Source organism: Meriones unguiculatus, chromosome 16 (assembly GCF_030254825.1).
Source record: "Meriones unguiculatus strain TT.TT164.6M chromosome 16, Bangor_MerUng_6.1, whole genome shotgun sequence".
NCBI lineage: Eukaryota > Metazoa > Chordata > Mammalia > Rodentia > Muridae > Meriones > Meriones unguiculatus.
This window is the reverse complement of record NC_083363.1, coordinates 44,273,835-44,290,905: the sequence shown is the minus strand read 5'-3', so window position 1 is coordinate 44,290,905 and position 17,071 is coordinate 44,273,835. Positions and strand designations below refer to the sequence as shown.

Here is a 17,071-nt window from a genome sequence, read left to right as displayed (position 1 = left end):
CTGTTCTGTACGATTCTTTCTCTGTGTTTGTAAGGAAGTGATTTAGTTCATCTGCAGAATAGAAGTGACTGATTTGTCTATCTCCAAGATGAAAACTAAAGTAGAAGTCCAAGCCTCTTGAAAGCCATAGAGAACAGAACTCGTGTAAGGCAGCCGTGAAGCCTCCATGTACCCATGAGCTATATGCATGACACTGGACATCATCTGAACTCTTATCAACAGAAGGGTTTCATGTGTATTGACAAAGATCCTTGTGTGAATGTTGTCAGCATTGTTGTTTTAATTGGCTCAAGGAGTGGCGGGTTAAAGGGTTGAAAGGTGAGATTTTACCCTTAGAGTCTTGTATTGAGAATGATCCTACCAACACTGTCAACTGTAGAAATAGAGAACTGAAATTCTTATGGCAGCAGGTTTGCCAGAATGGATTACATTGAAATTTTGCTATCATGGGCATATATTCTTCTCTGCCATGTTAAGGCTACATTCATATTTTTTGACCTTTGAATATGTGGTCCTTATCTCATACGAAAGCATGAATTGTCAATATGAGTGCATATAATTTCCTATGCTTTTACTAAGCTAAATAGAAATTTGAGCTCCACGCCACTTGAAACTTGGAGTAATTAACACTGGTCTTCATTGGATATACACCACACCGAATAGGAAAACTGAATAGAGAAAGAAAGAAAATTGGAGCAGGATGTCATAGCAAGAATGGAAGATCCAAATCTCTTTTTCTAGCATGGAGCTAGACAACAGGAAAAGGAATGTCAAAGAGCACAGGCCAAACTCGGTGGGTTGAGAGAATGCAGCATTTTTGTCCAAATCTAGGGGATTGGGAAGATGCAGCATTTTTGATAGTTTAGGTTTTAGCACCCAGTTGTTCATATGCTTTATTAGAAAGATGTATATGTATATATAGTGTACATAGTGTGTTTAATTACTCTGCTTGTGTAGGATATAGTGTGTGTAGTATGTGTTCATATATATATATATGTCTGTGTGAGAATGTGTAATGTCTATAAAACCAATATTGAATTAGTAGATAATACTAATAATAATTTAATTTAATACTAATACTAATTTAATAAGTTATGACAACAATTTGTATTGAGGCATTACCCTCCCCCTTTTTTTAAGGAAAACAAGGCATAATATGACCAAAAACTAAATCCTCTGCCTCATTTGAATAAGTTCAAGAAATGATAAGTAAGTGTAAAAGGAGTTCTATTATGTCCTGTCCGAATGATAAGGAATGGCTAAAGTTAAATTTTGAAACACACAGTTGTAGGGAAGAAGGTCATACTTGAGCAAAAACATGGAAGTAATAATGGAGTGAGCCATATTAGTAAAAGCATCCCAGGAGAGGACACAGGAGTAAAAAGACCTCAGGTGGGAATTTGCTTCATGTGATTGAATGCATTAGAGCCTCTATTTGCTCAGCCTCAAAATGGAGATAACAGCACTGGATCTTCTCATTCCCTGGCCTGGGACTGATTGGAACAGTTTCAGAAAGGCTGCCAGGCCAGGCTAGGCTCATTCTGAGCTGGATTACAGATATCAGAGCTAATTGTAGCAATTTAAAAATGTTCTTAAATCAATGGAAGACACCATGGAATTGTTTTCCTTTGATACCCTTAAGTACCTAATTAATGTCTGGTTGATCCAGATATTTTTAACTGAGCGTCACGAGCTTTCACTTCCTTTGTAGTTCTGTGGATCTGCTCACCAGACTAATATATAAGATTTGTGTTGCTGAAGTCTTCATATGCCTTTGAGTCTACCCCACACCACCCTGCCTGACTTGGTTCTGTTGGGTGACCCTGATCACAGATCCCGAGCTTGAGCATTGTTTAGGAGGAAATTTCTTGGTTCCTTTATTATTATTATAAGTGTAGTACTATCATTGCTTGTATGTACACTGTAGTATGTACATACTACAATATCTACATTGTGGATACATTGTAGTATGTATCTCCCTTCTGACCCTTGCCTTGACTAGCCCCACAGAGTCTGAGGCCAGACTGTCAACTGAGATCACTGCAGTGACAAGTACTACTCTTCCTCCTGAACTTTCACTTCCCTAGCTCTTTGGTGGCACTGTAGGAGGTGAACATCCTGAATTTTAGTACGTGCTGAGCTGAGAAACCCAGAAACATCATCTGTACAGTGCAAGGAAGTGAGTTTGCCATGGTCTCTGGCCGGGAAACCCAAGCCTTTCCAGTTCTTTAAGTGAGGGCTTGGATGACAGTGCAGATGTGTTTCACCTAGCTTCGTACCTATGATATAGCTCTCTCAGTCTTTACAGATTTTTACTACTTTATTCCCCTCCCTCCTTTCCTTCTGCTTGCCTTCCTTCCTTCTTTCTGATTGTCATGAATGAAATAAAGGAATACAAGCCTTGTGGTGTGAGCTTGGAATCCTAGCCTTTTTTAAGAGACAGGGTCAGGAGAATCCTAAGTTCCAAACCACCGTAGATAACTTGGTAAGAGAGTTTAAAAATAAAAATATAAAGACAGGGCTGCAGGTACAGCTTAATGATAAAACACTTGCCCAGCATGTAGAAAGCTTTAGGTTCAAACCCAAGCACCATGAAATTATACTGCATATCTTTCTAAGAATTTACTTTCATTTTGGTTTTACCTTTGGTTTGATCTCTATGGTTGAGATCAAGTAGAGAGGCCAACTTAGCTCCCACCCCTCCAGACCATTGGCAGTCACCATGGTGATCCAGCTCTCGTGGCTTCCAACTATGCTCATGCGCACTCCATTTATAACCCCCTTTTTATTGTTACACCTTATATATTTACGTTTCTTACATTGTGGAAAACCTTAGACTTTTATTTCTTCTTTGTAGATGTAGAAAGTGAAAAGGCATGCTTTATCAAATCCCAAAGCCCTGTGGTGACTGGGTTAAGTCTACGTCTTAGAACTATTGACCTGGGGGTCAGCATCCTCCTTTAGAAAATATGCTTTGTTTTGTAGAAACGCCATTTCTATCGTATCTCTCAGAAGTACCCAAGGGTACAATTCTCTACATAGGTGTAATTACTAGCATTACAAACATGTACTCGCTTCTTGATGATCGCCTCTTCTCTGTTTCTAATTGGCCATGAGAGGACTTCCTAGGTGCATGTGTGTACAGAGCTCAGGCTTTTGATTTGGTTGGAGTCTCGGTATGACAATAACTGTACAGAGATATTCAGCACCTGCCAACACTTTACCTTGAAGAAATGACCTGTTCTGCTCTGAGTTTTAAAGATTTATCTTCCTAGTGGTTCGAGAACCACATAAGACACGTGCTAACTACATAAGCATGTGCCGAATACTGCTGTGACCTTTATGCCTTTGTGGTCTTTGTTTCTGTTTTTAAGCATGTGACTTTAGAGTGAATAACCACAGAAGAACATGAAAGACGAAAGTCCTGAGAGTAGAACTAAAGACTGAGGAGATGAGGGAATGATTCTCCATATCCATGACGTTGGACCTTCAGTTAAACTACTGGGCCATTCACTTGTCTGTAGTCAGTGTGCAGACGCCGGCTTTGTTCAACACAGAGCACTAAATATAGAGAAAAAGAAACAATAACATAAAAAATATGGCCATGTAGGTGGATATGAGCATGTAACTACAAAACAGGGACACTTGGTGGCAGAGCCAGTGAAAAATGATATTGATTAGATAAAACAAAATGTCTGTCACCTATCAAGGAGAACATTTTTTAATGTACTCTAGTGCAGGATATTTATGCTTTTTTTTGTGTAAGATTCAATACTTGTCTGTAAAAATAAGATATGGAATCAACTCTGCCTATTAGGTTCAGGAGAACCTGTGATGAGGAAAAAAAAAAAAAAGAAAAAGAAAAAAAAAGAAAAATCAAGGTGCTGAGCAGAGAGGCATAGCTTATATTTTTCATATTTTTCTTCTATTAGGTTGGTTGTCCAAGAAAAGGAGGGTGACTGATATTTTTCAGTGCAGCGTTTAACATTTTCCTTTGCTCTCTGTGCTGTCCAGTTTAAGAAAATAAGGCAAAACGTCTCTTTTTCCAGGGCAACTTTTCCTTCCAGTTCTGCCGAAGGTGGTCCAGGCCTCACAGTTGGTCTCCTCAAGGAGCGCCACACGATGGCGACAGTGTCACGGTGGAGACCGGTGAACTGCTGCTGCTGGACGTGAACACCAGCTTCCTGAACTCACTGCACATTAAAGGTCTGTGGCGTTTGGACATCAAGTAACACCGACCTCTGCAATCCTGTCACTCGCTGGTTGTGGGAAGGAGGGGGAGATCCAGAGGAAGTTGCAACATTTGATTGACAATTTATTTTGAAATCGAATTGAGACTCACTTTTTGTTTTTGTTTTTGTTTTTTTTTTAACAAAAAGAGGGAGGTTCAAAGTAAAAGGCCATTCTGTTCAGCTCTTTTCAACCTCAGAGCTTAATCACTTTAGTTTTCTGAAAACAAGAAAGTTAACAGTGTTTCTCAGGAGCAGCTGCGTAGCCCAAGCCCTTTGTGGTCACGCTTATCCAGAGCAGCCCCCACAATACAGCAAATGCCTTGAAATTGGTTAATGCTGGTGCCTTTGAAATGCTTTGCCAAGAAAGCAGCGTCTTCCTGCTCTTACCCTGTTGTGGTTTTGACTTCTTGGTCCCATGGAAAGTCATATAAATAGGCTTCCTCAGTGCAAAACCGTCCACATAGCTCTAGGGTGTAGGAAGTTAGAGAAGCCTGGGAATTCAAATTTCGACTCATCTCCCATGTGGCTAAGTTTGTAATTTCATCTCTGTATATTTCTTTCCATATCAGTTAAATGATAATCAAAAACACGGCCTACTTCAGGGGTTGATAGTAAGAAATGGTTACTAAAGTGCCTTTTCTCATTGTCAAATGAAAGTTGTATGTGAGAAATGCTTAGTTACGGATGTCTAGAAGACTTGAGGCTTAAACACTAGTGCATGTACATACTCTTGTTAGAGTGAGAGTGTATCCACACAACCAAACATTTGGAAGAGGATTACCTAAAGCACTTTTGTTATCTGTTTCACAATGACTGAATCAAGTTTTTCTGATTGGTTATTGTGACATTCTGTATTCTGGACGCTACTTTTATTTTTCTTTGGTCCCAGGAGAGAAGTTTTCTGTCAAGACAGGTAATTAGTGCCCTTTAAAAGGGAGAATATCTGCCATATGAGACTTTGGCCCTGTCTTTGTGATTTCTCTCCTTATGAATGAATGCATGAATGTAGTATGGATGGATGCATATACACAGCTTGGTAGCTATGGGGGCATGTATGTCTGTCTGTGTGTCTATAAATCTATATGTTTGTATGTGACTTAGTGGCTATGGGGAGTATGTATGCATGTATGTATGTATGTATGTATGTATGTATGTGATGTAGTGGCTATGGGGATTACATATGTATATATTTATGTGATTTAATGGTTATGTGATGTGTCTGTATGTGGCTTAGTGACTATGGGAATGTACATGAATATGCGTCTTTGTGGCTATGAGATGTATATACATGTACATACGTATGTGGTTTAGTGGCTATAGGAAAAGTCTGTCTGTCACTGTGAATATCCTGAAGACAAGCAATGACAAAGTAAAATTAGGGGCTTATGACTCATCTCAAAGCTTGCTAGGCTTTAAGCTCCAAATTCTGCTGGAGGTTGGGGTACCCTGCAGCTGCTCAAGGGGCTTGGCCTTTCATTGATGCCACCATTTGGGAGACGCTTTCTAATGCAAAGTCCCAGATTTCTCAGTCTAGTCTCTGGACAAATCCCATTTTCCAGTCATGTTTAATCAAGAAATAGTGTTGAGAGAACAAGGTAAGAAAGAAGAGGCATCAGATGGGGCGTCGAGGGGTAGGAGAAAGAAGAACCACAAGCAGCAAGTGTGCAGCTTCTCACTATAGACTCACAGATGCCAATAACCCACACAAATTACCCCCGCTCATGGTTTCCATAATCTATATTTTTCATTTTTTTCTCATTTATTTATTTAATTAACTTTACATCCTCATAAGCCCTTTCCTCCTCACCTCCTAGTCTCACCTTCTCTCCCTCCTCTTCCTTCCCTTTCCTCAGAAAAGCGTAGCTCTCTGTGGCCTATCAAGGCAGTTCCGCCAGGGGAAAGTGATCTAAAAGCCAGCAAGTGAGTCCATGTCTGATGCAGTTCCCACTTTTCTTAAATCTTCTCAGGTTAGACTATATTTCAGGGTAGTGTAGAATCAATGAGCTGTATTTGGAAGGACAGACGCTCATTCTGGACAAGAGAAAGGCTGGTTGGAATGTGAGAATAAGGAGTGTGTATCAGTTTTTGTATATATAGTGTACATAAGATTTTGGCAGTGAGGAAAGTCACCTTCAGAGAAACTGCTTTTTATCATAAAGACATGAGCTGTGTATCTAGAAATAATGAGAACAATGAAAAGACATAGATCAGATTTTGTCCAACAGATAATTTGAGAACGCTTATTAAGTGGCCCGAGAATTCTCTGTGATACAAGAAAAAGCGAAGAAAACTATTAATACTTAATGCCAGTAGGAAGCAGTATTTCAAAGGGAAGTAAGTAGGGGAATACATATGACAGATTGAAGTTTCTACTTCTAAAGCAGTTGATAAACAGGGGTAGCAATGCATAGTGCAGAGTGAGAGATTAGGTTGGTCGGGGCATGTGATTTGAGTTGAGTTGTGCAGAGGATTCAGAGGAAGCCATTTTTGAGGTATGATATTAGTTCAAGTCAGCAAAATGCTTGCTGGGAAAACATAAGGACCCAAGTTCCATCTTCAGAACTTACATGAAAATGCCTGGTGTGGTGACATGCACTTGTAACCCCAATGCCGGGGAGACATACACAGGCAGATCCCTGGGACTCCCTGGTCAGCCATTCTACCCTATTCGGTAAGTTCCAAGACATGAGCCACTCTATCTCAATGAAGGTACATAGCATCTTTTGAGAATAACAGCCAAGGTTGACCTCTGCATAGACCCACATTCATGTGATCATGCCCACATATTCTCACACATGCATGAAAAGGGGTTATGCTATGTAAATGTAACTTTTATATGCATGATTCAGTTGTTGTGTTAGAAGCTTACTGCTTCCATCTGCTAACATAAGCACAGGCCTAGAAGCTTCTAGCCTCCATACAATCCAATCTAGGCCTAGAATGATTCAGCCTCTGAGACTCACTACTGAATATGGCCACCCTTTCTAGTTTTTTTCTGAACTCTGGCTGGCTGGTTCAACTCCGCTGTTCTGGATCAAACTCCTCTCCAGGCTGACTGATTCAAACTGGCTTCTCTCAACTTCTGAAAGAATGGTTTTGCCCGTCCTCAGACTAACTCTAGCAATCTTTTTTAGTCTTCTGGCCCCATCTCCTCTGGGCTCTTTGTCTTCACTTGTGTTTAGCTTGTTCTCTCTACCACTAGTCTCTGTAAAACTGTGCAGTAAAACTGCCTTTTCTCTCTGTCCTTGTGAGCTGCTCTCTCAAGTCACGTCCCTTTCTTCTCTTTTCTTGTGAGGGTGGAGCATATCCTATTCTGTCAAATCTTTCCCTCATTAGCTATGTTGTCTGTCCCTCAATTAGACATCACTTTCAAACATGGGTACTTTCTTCTACACAATAACCTTACCTTCATTGTTAGGGATTAAATGTGTGTACTAAGGGCGTGTCTGCATTTCAGCCACGTCACACAGGCCTAGGAGGTGATAAGAGCAGCCATGTTGCTGAATTAAAATTTCTCTATAATGCTATTTACTTTAGACTTATGGTTTGATCATTGGAATGATCAAAGTTAGAGGAAATTCCCCACTTCATGCACTGAGATTACGTATTTCTAGTAACCAGCCTACTGACAGCCTTCACTCACCAGTGATTTCTGCTGTCTCAAGCCTTACTAGGTTTTTCATACATTTATGCTCAAAATCAGTGCTGTTTTAGATGTGATCACTGTAATTTCAGGCTGAGTTACTACAACTTGCTTCTAAGTTGTTCCTAGTGATCTGTTTTTTTTTTCTTACTAGCAAAAATCACAATTTCATTTGTAATAGCAAGACAGCCAAAATGCTGTGTATTCTGGCTTGTTTTGTAGCTGGGCATAGTCTTGTGCTAACACAAGATCAGTGAGATCCAAGAGGAAAATTATGTGGGATAAATGGGAAGCTGGCAGCTAACGCAGCCACTGTGTTAAATCATTAGGTAGCAGTAAGAATGGGGAAGAAGGAACATGAAAGGAACCTGGGATCTTGATGATTCTGGCCTTGTTGTAGTAGTATTGGGCTGGCCACTTTAAAACCTATGTTTTATTCTTTCTTTGAGAATTTCACATGTGCATACAATGTATTTTGATCACATTCCTCCCCAACTCCTTGCTCTAACTTCTTCTAGATCTATTCCCCAAACCGTAACTCCTCCCAATGTCTTGTTTTAATAAGCCTCTGAGCCAAGTCTAAGTCGACAGCCCGTAGGTACATGGGTGTGGGACCATTCATTGGAGAATGGGTAACCTACTTGGGGATAGAATGCTGAAGAGGAGCAGAGGCTGTCTCTGACATGGACTCAGTGGTGGGCTCTTTGATCACCTCCCCCTGAGGGGGGAGCAGCCTGTCCAGGCCACAGAGGAAGACAATTCAAACTATCCTGATGAGACCTGATAGGCCTGGAAGGGGAGGATGTCCTCCCCTATCAGTGGACTGGGGAAGAGGCATGAGAGGAGAAGAGGGAGGGAGGGAAGGTAGGATTGGGAAGGGATGAGGAAGGGGACTACAGCTGGGATACAAAGTGAATAAATTGTAATAAATAAAAAAATATATTAAAAAAAGGAAACTGACAATCTCTCCCTAGCAGCCAGCAGCTCTCTATAGCTCCTGAGCTGGTGCTGGGGGCTCATGAGCCCCTCCTCACTTTATGTAGGAGTAAGCCCACTTTTGAAATAGGCCAATTCAAATGGAAAAAAAGATTTCTTGTACTGAAGTCATTGACAGTTGCCTATTGTGCTATATGCTAAGGTTAACTCTATCAGTGTTAGCTCAGGCCTTCTAAACATATGAAACATCCTATCATTGCTTCTCTCTTCAAATGCTTCTAATGACCTAAAGTCTCACCAAGAGTAAAACCCAAAGCCCTTATTATTCTGTTACCTCAGATTTCTTCTTTGATCTTATCATCCTTATTCACGCCAAGTGAGCCCTCTGTGAATTCACCTGCCCTTAGAACCTTACTGTCCTCTGGACTCATGTAGCTGCCTGGTTCTGTTTATATGCTCTCCCTCCATATGTTATATTATATATAAAATTAAACATGTTTCCATATTAGTATATCAGAAAGGGCTTGCAGGGCATCTTTTCTCGAATTGCAACAAACTCTTTGATTATTCTATATAGCTTTGGTTCTCTTTATTCATAGTTTTATTATTACATGCCATGTTTGAAATTTACTTGTTGGTACAAAGAATGTTTCTTTTCATTGAATAATCCCCAAACCAAATAAACGGACTAATTTGTTTGCTGTTTTCTGGTCAGAATTTAGAACAGTGTGGGACAAATGATGGGGGCTCAGAAGCTGGGAGGTGATTGTTGCATGAGTGGGCAAGTCAATGGTATCCATTTCCGGGTGAAATCTTTTGTGTATGTCAAAATAATTCCTTCTTTCTTGAATATCTTCTTTCCCAGTTAATTTATTTTCAGTCTCCTTAACTGTTTCAGTGAAACACATGTGTGTACATGTGCATTTATGTATACATATATGAAACATGTTCATACATTCACACATAAACAGACACACAAATGTGTGTATATATATAATTATGGGTTCACCACAACATAAAATCATATACTAAGTTATTTTTCTGTTTCTAAAACATGTAGAGGGATGGCTTTGCTGGTGAAGAACTCCAGCCCTCAATATGTAGTTTAGATTCTATAACTCAGTTTTGATCTAGAGTATTTATGGAGACACTTGAAGGGTACTAAGGAGCTGCTCAAAAAGAGATCAAATCATTGTCACCATTACCAAGAGCAAGTCTGTCTCTGAGTGTCTCTTATGGCCTTTATTTTTCATAACCAGGCATAGAATCAGAAAACGAGCTGAGGGAAAAAAATTCTTTATTTTCTTACTTCATTTACAGGCTGGGATAACCTAGGAAAAGTTTCAAGGCCAGAAGAGTTTCTTCAAAAGGGAACACAATCTGAAGTATTATGGTATATACAAGCGTGCACACTTGTGCACAGAGGCAGAGAGTTCATGCTGGCTTTGCTCTTTAATCACTCTCTACATTATTTCTGGGAGAGTCTTTTACTAAATCTGGCTCTCACTAGACTGGCTGGCCAGTGCCTGCCTGGATTCTGCCTTTCCCTTCTCACTGCCGGGGTGACAGATCTACCCCATCACACTTAGCTTTCTTTGTTGGGTACTGGGGATCTGAGATCATGCTTGAGTAGCAAGCACCTTACCAACCAAGCTATCCCCCAATACTTCTTAATTTAACTAATCTTAAATAGTATTGAAATAAGCCAGAATTTTGTGATCATGATAAATAAATTCGGATATATCTATTTTTGCTTTATTTTATTTTATCCTTGGAGCTATTTTGCTGTCCTTCTTCAGTACTATTTTATTCTAATTTGAAAAATAAAAAAGAACATCATTTATTAGCCATTTCTACTTCTCCCTGAACCTCCTCCTTCCATTTTTTTTGTAGTTTTGGGGCAGAGTCCCTAGCCAAAGCCGTGTTCTAAATCCCTATAGCCAAAAATGGCTTTGAACATCTCTTTCTGTCTCTTGTTCCTATTGCATGCATCCCCTTGAAGTGCTGGGGATGGAACCCTGAGCTTCACACATGTCAGGAGAGTCCTCTATCCACTGAGCACATGCCCAACACCTAACCGTCTTCATTTTTTAGTTATTAGGAATACTGTTAAACACAAAAGAGAATTAATCATTTATTACTAATGAGATGGGGGTGAAAATAGGCATATTGCCTTCATTTCATTAATTATACTTTTTGGTCTTTTATGTTAAGATGCTCCATAGCTATAGGCGTTTCTGAATTAAAACTTATCATTTTTATTCCAAGTAATTATGAGGAGCAATAAAAACAAAGAAGGAGAGTTGCTCTCTCTCGGAGCCCTATGCGTCTCAGGCAAGGATCCTCTGCAGTTGAGGAAACATTCATATTTCCTGAATGAGGCAATGAATCTCTTTCTCATCTGGTGGTCAAGCAGCCTGATGTTAAGTGGCTGAGAGATAATAATTAGCTAAGAGTTAATTAGGGGAAGATAGACTATTCGCATGATGTAGAGCCTTTATATGTTAGGTATCTCTCTGTGTCTCTCTCTCACACACATACATAGACAAAACTATGATAAATATGAGTTGGTGGATATATTAATTTGTTTGAGTATCTATTGTGTACATGTGTACGTAATTATGTGTGTGTGCGTATGCATGTATGTGAGTATGTAATGAAAGCATTCTATTTTATTCTGTAAATCCATACAGTATAAGAGATGACATTTTGTAGTTTCTTATTTCTCACAATGCCATTTCTTTAAAGTGCTTTGACAAGAAGCTGGCTTCCAATTTCTATTGCTGCTTAGTAATACACAGTTTGCCCTTAATGTGATTTTTCTATTTCTTGGTCTACTGGTGTATACCACGACAGTTAAATGCTTGGCAGGCTTTCGGGCTAGAAGGAACCAAGTTAGATCCAGGCCTTACCATCCACTGTGACCTTGGTTAAACTAAGACCCTCTATAAGCTTCAGGATTCTCCTTCCTGGGGCAGTACCAGATTATAGTGACTTCAGAAATCACAGAAATAGGAAGAGCAAGCATTTGTGACTGTTGTGAGGCAGTATTACTACGCACTCCTGAGGCCATAGGGATGTTTTGAGTTAAACGAGGAAATATTTTTAAAGCCATTAGTTTTTGACAGAGCCTGGTCCAGAATAAGAACTCAATTAACATTAGTTGTTTCTTTTGGACGAATAGAGATAACATAGGAGATGGCTGAGAATCGGGCTGAAGTTAAAATTTTATTTACAGATAGCAGCTGCTTCTATATATAAAGCAAACTGGATTACTGAAAGAATTAGCTGGATAATAAAGACGTTGGATTGCTTTTGCCTCTGTTATCTTCAGGATGTACACTGAAGTGTTTTTCTTTGATTTGCAAGAAAAGAAAGGAGAGGAGGTAGAAAGAGCAGAATCCTCATCTGGCTGCCTCCTTTCTTCTTGTTGCTTGGACTTCATGGGTCATATGGCTTCCCTAAGAATGGGGGTTTCATTTCCTCCAAACTTGCGTTAGTTCAGAGCTTTAAGGACACTCACATTTTTTTAATGTTATACTCAGGACTTGTATTTTATAAAGATGATTATTGCTGGCTTATTGAGATGAAGTATTTTTCCATTTTAATTGATTTATTCATTTTGCATCCCGATCATAACCCACTCCTCCTGATCCCATCCCCCTTCTCGTTCTCCTCCTTATCCTTGTCCCTTAGTTCTCAGAAAGGGGCAGCCATCTTTCCTTAACAACTGACCCCAGAATATCACGTCTCTTTAGGATTGCTTGTATCCTCTTCTTCTGTGGCTTGGCAAGGCTGCCTCACCTGGGGGAAGTGATCAAAGAGCAGGCTAGAAAGTTCATGTCAAAGACTGACCCTGGCCCCCTACTAAGTGACCCATATGGAGACTGAGCTGCCTATAGGCTATATCTGAGTATGGGGCCTGAGTTCTCTCCATACATGGTCCTTGGTTGGTGCATCAGTCTCCAAAGGCCCCCTGGGCCCAGAGTTGTTGACCCTGTTGGTCTTCTTGTGGAGCTCCTGTCCTCTCTGGGTCCTTCTATCCCCTCATTCTTCCATTAGACTTCCTGAACTCTGCATAAAGTTTGGCTGCGAGTCTCAGCCTCCAGAGACGAAGCATCACATTTAAATATATATAACATTTTATAATTTGAGAATTTCATACATACACACAGTGCATTTTAATTATATGCAGTACCTGTTACTTCCTACAACTCCTTCCAGATTCAACTTTTAATCCAGCCCCTCTCTCTGCTTTATGCCCCCTTTTAAAAATAACTTACTGAGTCCTGTTAGTGTCACCCATATGGTGTGGAGCCAATGGAGTATGGCTGATTCCTAAAGAAAATGACTTTCTTCCCCCTAGCAGCCATCAACTTTCAATAGCTCGTCAGCTGGGGTGGAGGCTTGGGTCCCCCTCCACTTTCCATGCTGGACTCTTGGCTGGTTTATTTTGTACAGATCCTGTGCTGGTAGCCACAGCCGCCATGAGTGTGGGAGTGCGGTGCCATTTCTTGAGCCGCTGTTGCTCCCCTTGTCAAATTTCTTCATCTTTGAAGCGGTTTTGAGGATTTTCCAGTGAACCAAGCACACCATTCTATCCCAGACGCATTAGCTAGCTTTTCGTAGTACCTGAAACAACAACATAAATAAAGGAATAATTTTGTCTCACGGTTTGAAGTGTTTGTCTATTGTTTTTAGGCAGATATGACAGAGCAGAGCAGCTCACTTGGGGGCCACAAAGCAGAGAAAGGAGAAGAAGCAAGGGTATGATGTAATCTAATATATTCCCCTAGTGACCTATGGCCTACTACAAGGTTCTACTTTGGATGTATCACCACCTCCCAGTAATGTGACTACATCAAGGGACTAGTCTGTGGCTCAGGTCAGAGTCCTCAGTATCTAATTGTCTCAGTAATGGCCTCACACATACACACACACACCCTGAAATCTACTTTACTAATCTCAGCTCAGTTAAGTTTACAGTCCCGAGAACCTTATCCTTCTCTCCAAGGGAACCTTATCCTTCTTTCCTCCTTATTGAACTGAACTAGCCTCAGAATCCATTGGTGCTTCAGGTCCACTTCACAAAAGTGAGCTGAACATGCTACAGAGAGGACTTCCCTAGTTAGCAGGCCTGTGAGTCACATGGCAGACTGCTCTAGGTCTGCTGGATTCGCAGACACCACCATAGGTTGAAGGGAAAGGGATCTGCTGACAGCATGGAGTTTTGCTCATATTGAAATATTCTGTATTAATGTTTCTTTTAAAAATAGGACGTCTTAGTCACCACTGGATGTTCTGAAGCCAGCCAAATTTGTTCCAAATTGGTAAACTTAAAATGATTTACCTATTCATTGCCCATGAAAGAAGACTGAATTACTTCCTTTCTTGGTCAAAATATGGCTACCTTTGCCACAGAGGAAGGGGTGATAAATTGACTCACTAGAGTTTGGTCAGCAAGCCGGACCCTGGGTTGAATCTGAGGCAGTCACAGATTGTTCAGTGGGTTTGGGTAAGTCTGCTTACCTATGTATAGGAAGAAAAGTGGATTGTAGTATGTGTCATCATGTGGAGAGAGCAATGAAGAGAAGGCATTTGTAACGCCTTCATTTGCAAGCAGGTTTTCTATAAGGTCCCAAGAAAAGGCTTGAATAAGTCTGCATCAGAAAGTAATAATAAGTAGTTTTGAAAGTTACTTGTAACCCCCTTCACTTTGGATGTCTTTGTGGTGACGGGTTAATGTAACTTTCATCATGGAAGATACTTTAAGGCTAAGTGGATGACTGTCAGAATTTATAATCTACTTAGAACTTGATTCAGTTTCTGTTTGTGTACATGTATGTGTATTGCAGTGTATGCTTATGCATGAGTATATAGAAGTGTGTATGTGTGTATGCATGCGTGTGTGTGTGTGTGTGTGTGTGTGTGTGTAAGACAATGCTGAGAGTCATTCATCAGGCTTTACACATATCTTTTATGCTGTTTTTCTTTGAGATGGGGTATCTTACTAGCTCAGAGCTTACCAAATAGCAAGGCTGTCTGATCAGTATCTCTTGGAGGTTTGCGTGTCTCTGCTTTCCCAGTGCTGGGTTTATAAGCTCACCCCTGTGCTCAGTTTTATTGTTTTATTTTATTTTATTTTATGTGGGTTCTAGGGATTGAGTTCAGATACTCATACTTGAAGGGGTCCTCCCCAATCAGTGGACTTGGAAAGGGGCAGGGAAGAGATGAGGGAGGGAGGGTGAGATTGGGAGGGAATGAGGGAGAGGGATACAGCTGGGATACAGAGTTAACAAAATGTAACTAATAATAAAAAGAAAAAATAACCAAAATTATAGAAACCAATAAAATGTTATTAGTATTTTGAAAAAAGAAACAATTGAAACATCTCTAGCTTTTGACTTCTTCCATCCCACTCTCTCTCTCCCTCTCCATCTCTCTCTCTCACTGTCTACACATGTGTGCTTGCATGCACCATAGCAAGCATGTGGCTGTCAAGGAAATATCAGTTGCTGATACTTGACTTCCATCTTGTCTAAAACAAGGTCCTCATGGTTTGATGCTGCACATGCCAAGTTACTTGCTCCATAGAGCTTTAGGGATTCTCTTGTCTCCATCTCTTATCTTACCATAAGAATGCAGGGTTACAGATGAATACTGTTGTTTCTGGCTTCCTGTGGGTTCTGGGAATCTGAGAACCTCAGGTTCTCATACTTGTACCATTCTCATACTTTTACCCACTGAAGCATTTCCCCAGCCCCAACTATTTACAAATATTACATCAGAACTGCTGTTTTTCATCCTGACTGAAAACTCCCATGGACTTCTGGGAAGGTATTAGATGCCCAGATAATTGTTGAATAAGTAAACTAATAACTGAGTTTCTTACTTGAAAAAAAAGGTTCATGCTATGCTAGTGAATTTTCTATAGCAAACATCCTTCCTGGTACCCTCACATGTTACTGTATTCACCCAGACAGTGACCAATTTCATTTGCTATTTGTGTATCAGGAGATCAGAGACAAAGGCTTTTTTATGTGAGGGACACTTGCTTCTGAAGCCTGTTATTTTTTTCCAATCAGACAATGGCTTATATTATTTATTTCCAGAGAACCGTCCCAGACACACTTGATTAGCCGTAAATGAAAGATAATCCGTTGCTGTGAGAAAGGACATGCTTTCAATAGATAGGCAGACAGACAGATAGATAGATGCTTAACAATTTACAGTTCATGTCTTGACAACTTGGATATTATAATATGAAAAATGCGACTGAAAAGGACCAGTCCATTCCTAGCACAGTGTTTTCAGTAATGAAAGATAAATGTCTCAAACTTCCTTACTTAAAACCCTTCATTGGCTTTCCATTAGCCCTTCAGTTCAAATCTAAACTTAATATGGCTTACAGGGTCCTTCAAGACTTGGCCTCTCCTTACCTTTCTATCTCATTTGTTGATTAATGATCCTTAGATCCTATTCATCCCAGATAGGAAGGAGCTAGAAGTTTGGGCTCCTGATGTAACTAGGACTCTTAGCAGATGAATCTATCACATTAAGCATTTTTTTTTTTACTGTTGTTTCTTATGCACTGTGTAATATTCACAGGGCCTGATAAAAAATAGAAGTCCTCTAAGTTTTAAAATTACCATACAAAATAACTTATCCCTGATTTGTAATATAGCAATGCTTACAGCCAAATCAGAGAATTATAGTGGGAAGACATTTAAAGAACAACTTGCTTAGAGAAATGTAGTCACTTGCAGTCTGGACAGAAGTGTGATGGCCTGAGTGCTTCAGGAATGTTAATATGGAAAAGGAAGAAGACTGAATGTATTTGGCAGGTAGGGAGGCTTCTCTCAGCATGGGGCAGAATTTTGTGGGGTGGGGAGAGATGAGGTTTTATTTTTGTCTTTGTTTCCATTTGCAATAGTTTTCTTTGAGAGGACTTCAGCAACCAGGGGTCCATGGAGTAACTGAGAGCCTTGAGCACTTAGATGCAAGAAGTACTGTGAATGAGGCAGATGATGGTTTTCTGTAGCTCTACCCGGAATCAAGGTTTAGTTAAGTGATTAATGACAGTGTCTGGGATGACAAGCATTTATTTATATCTGTGTTTCAGCTCCTTTAAAAATTTGCATACAGTCCCACCAATACGTTTATGCTTTTAATTAATATAGAACTGATTCAGAAAGAAGGTTATCTTGATGAGCTTTGTATTTTGTAGAACAAGTAAAAGTCTAAGTGAGTTGCAACTCTA

At 40.1% G+C, this 17,071-nt stretch overlaps 1 protein-coding gene across 9 annotated transcripts in view; it reads left to right on the top strand.

Moving 5' to 3' along the window:
- Pkhd1 (PKHD1 ciliary IPT domain containing fibrocystin/polyductin) overlaps positions 1–17,071 on the top strand; it is a 453,258-nt gene that overhangs the window by 130,799 nt on the left and 305,388 nt on the right. For all 9 annotated transcript variants that reach the window (XM_060369714.1, XM_060369715.1, XM_060369713.1 and 6 more), the window contains one exon: positions 4,050–4,206. In XM_060369714.1, the coding sequence (XP_060225697.1) occupies positions 4,050–4,206 (157 nt within the window). The remainder of the gene's footprint in view (positions 1–4,049; positions 4,207–17,071) is intronic.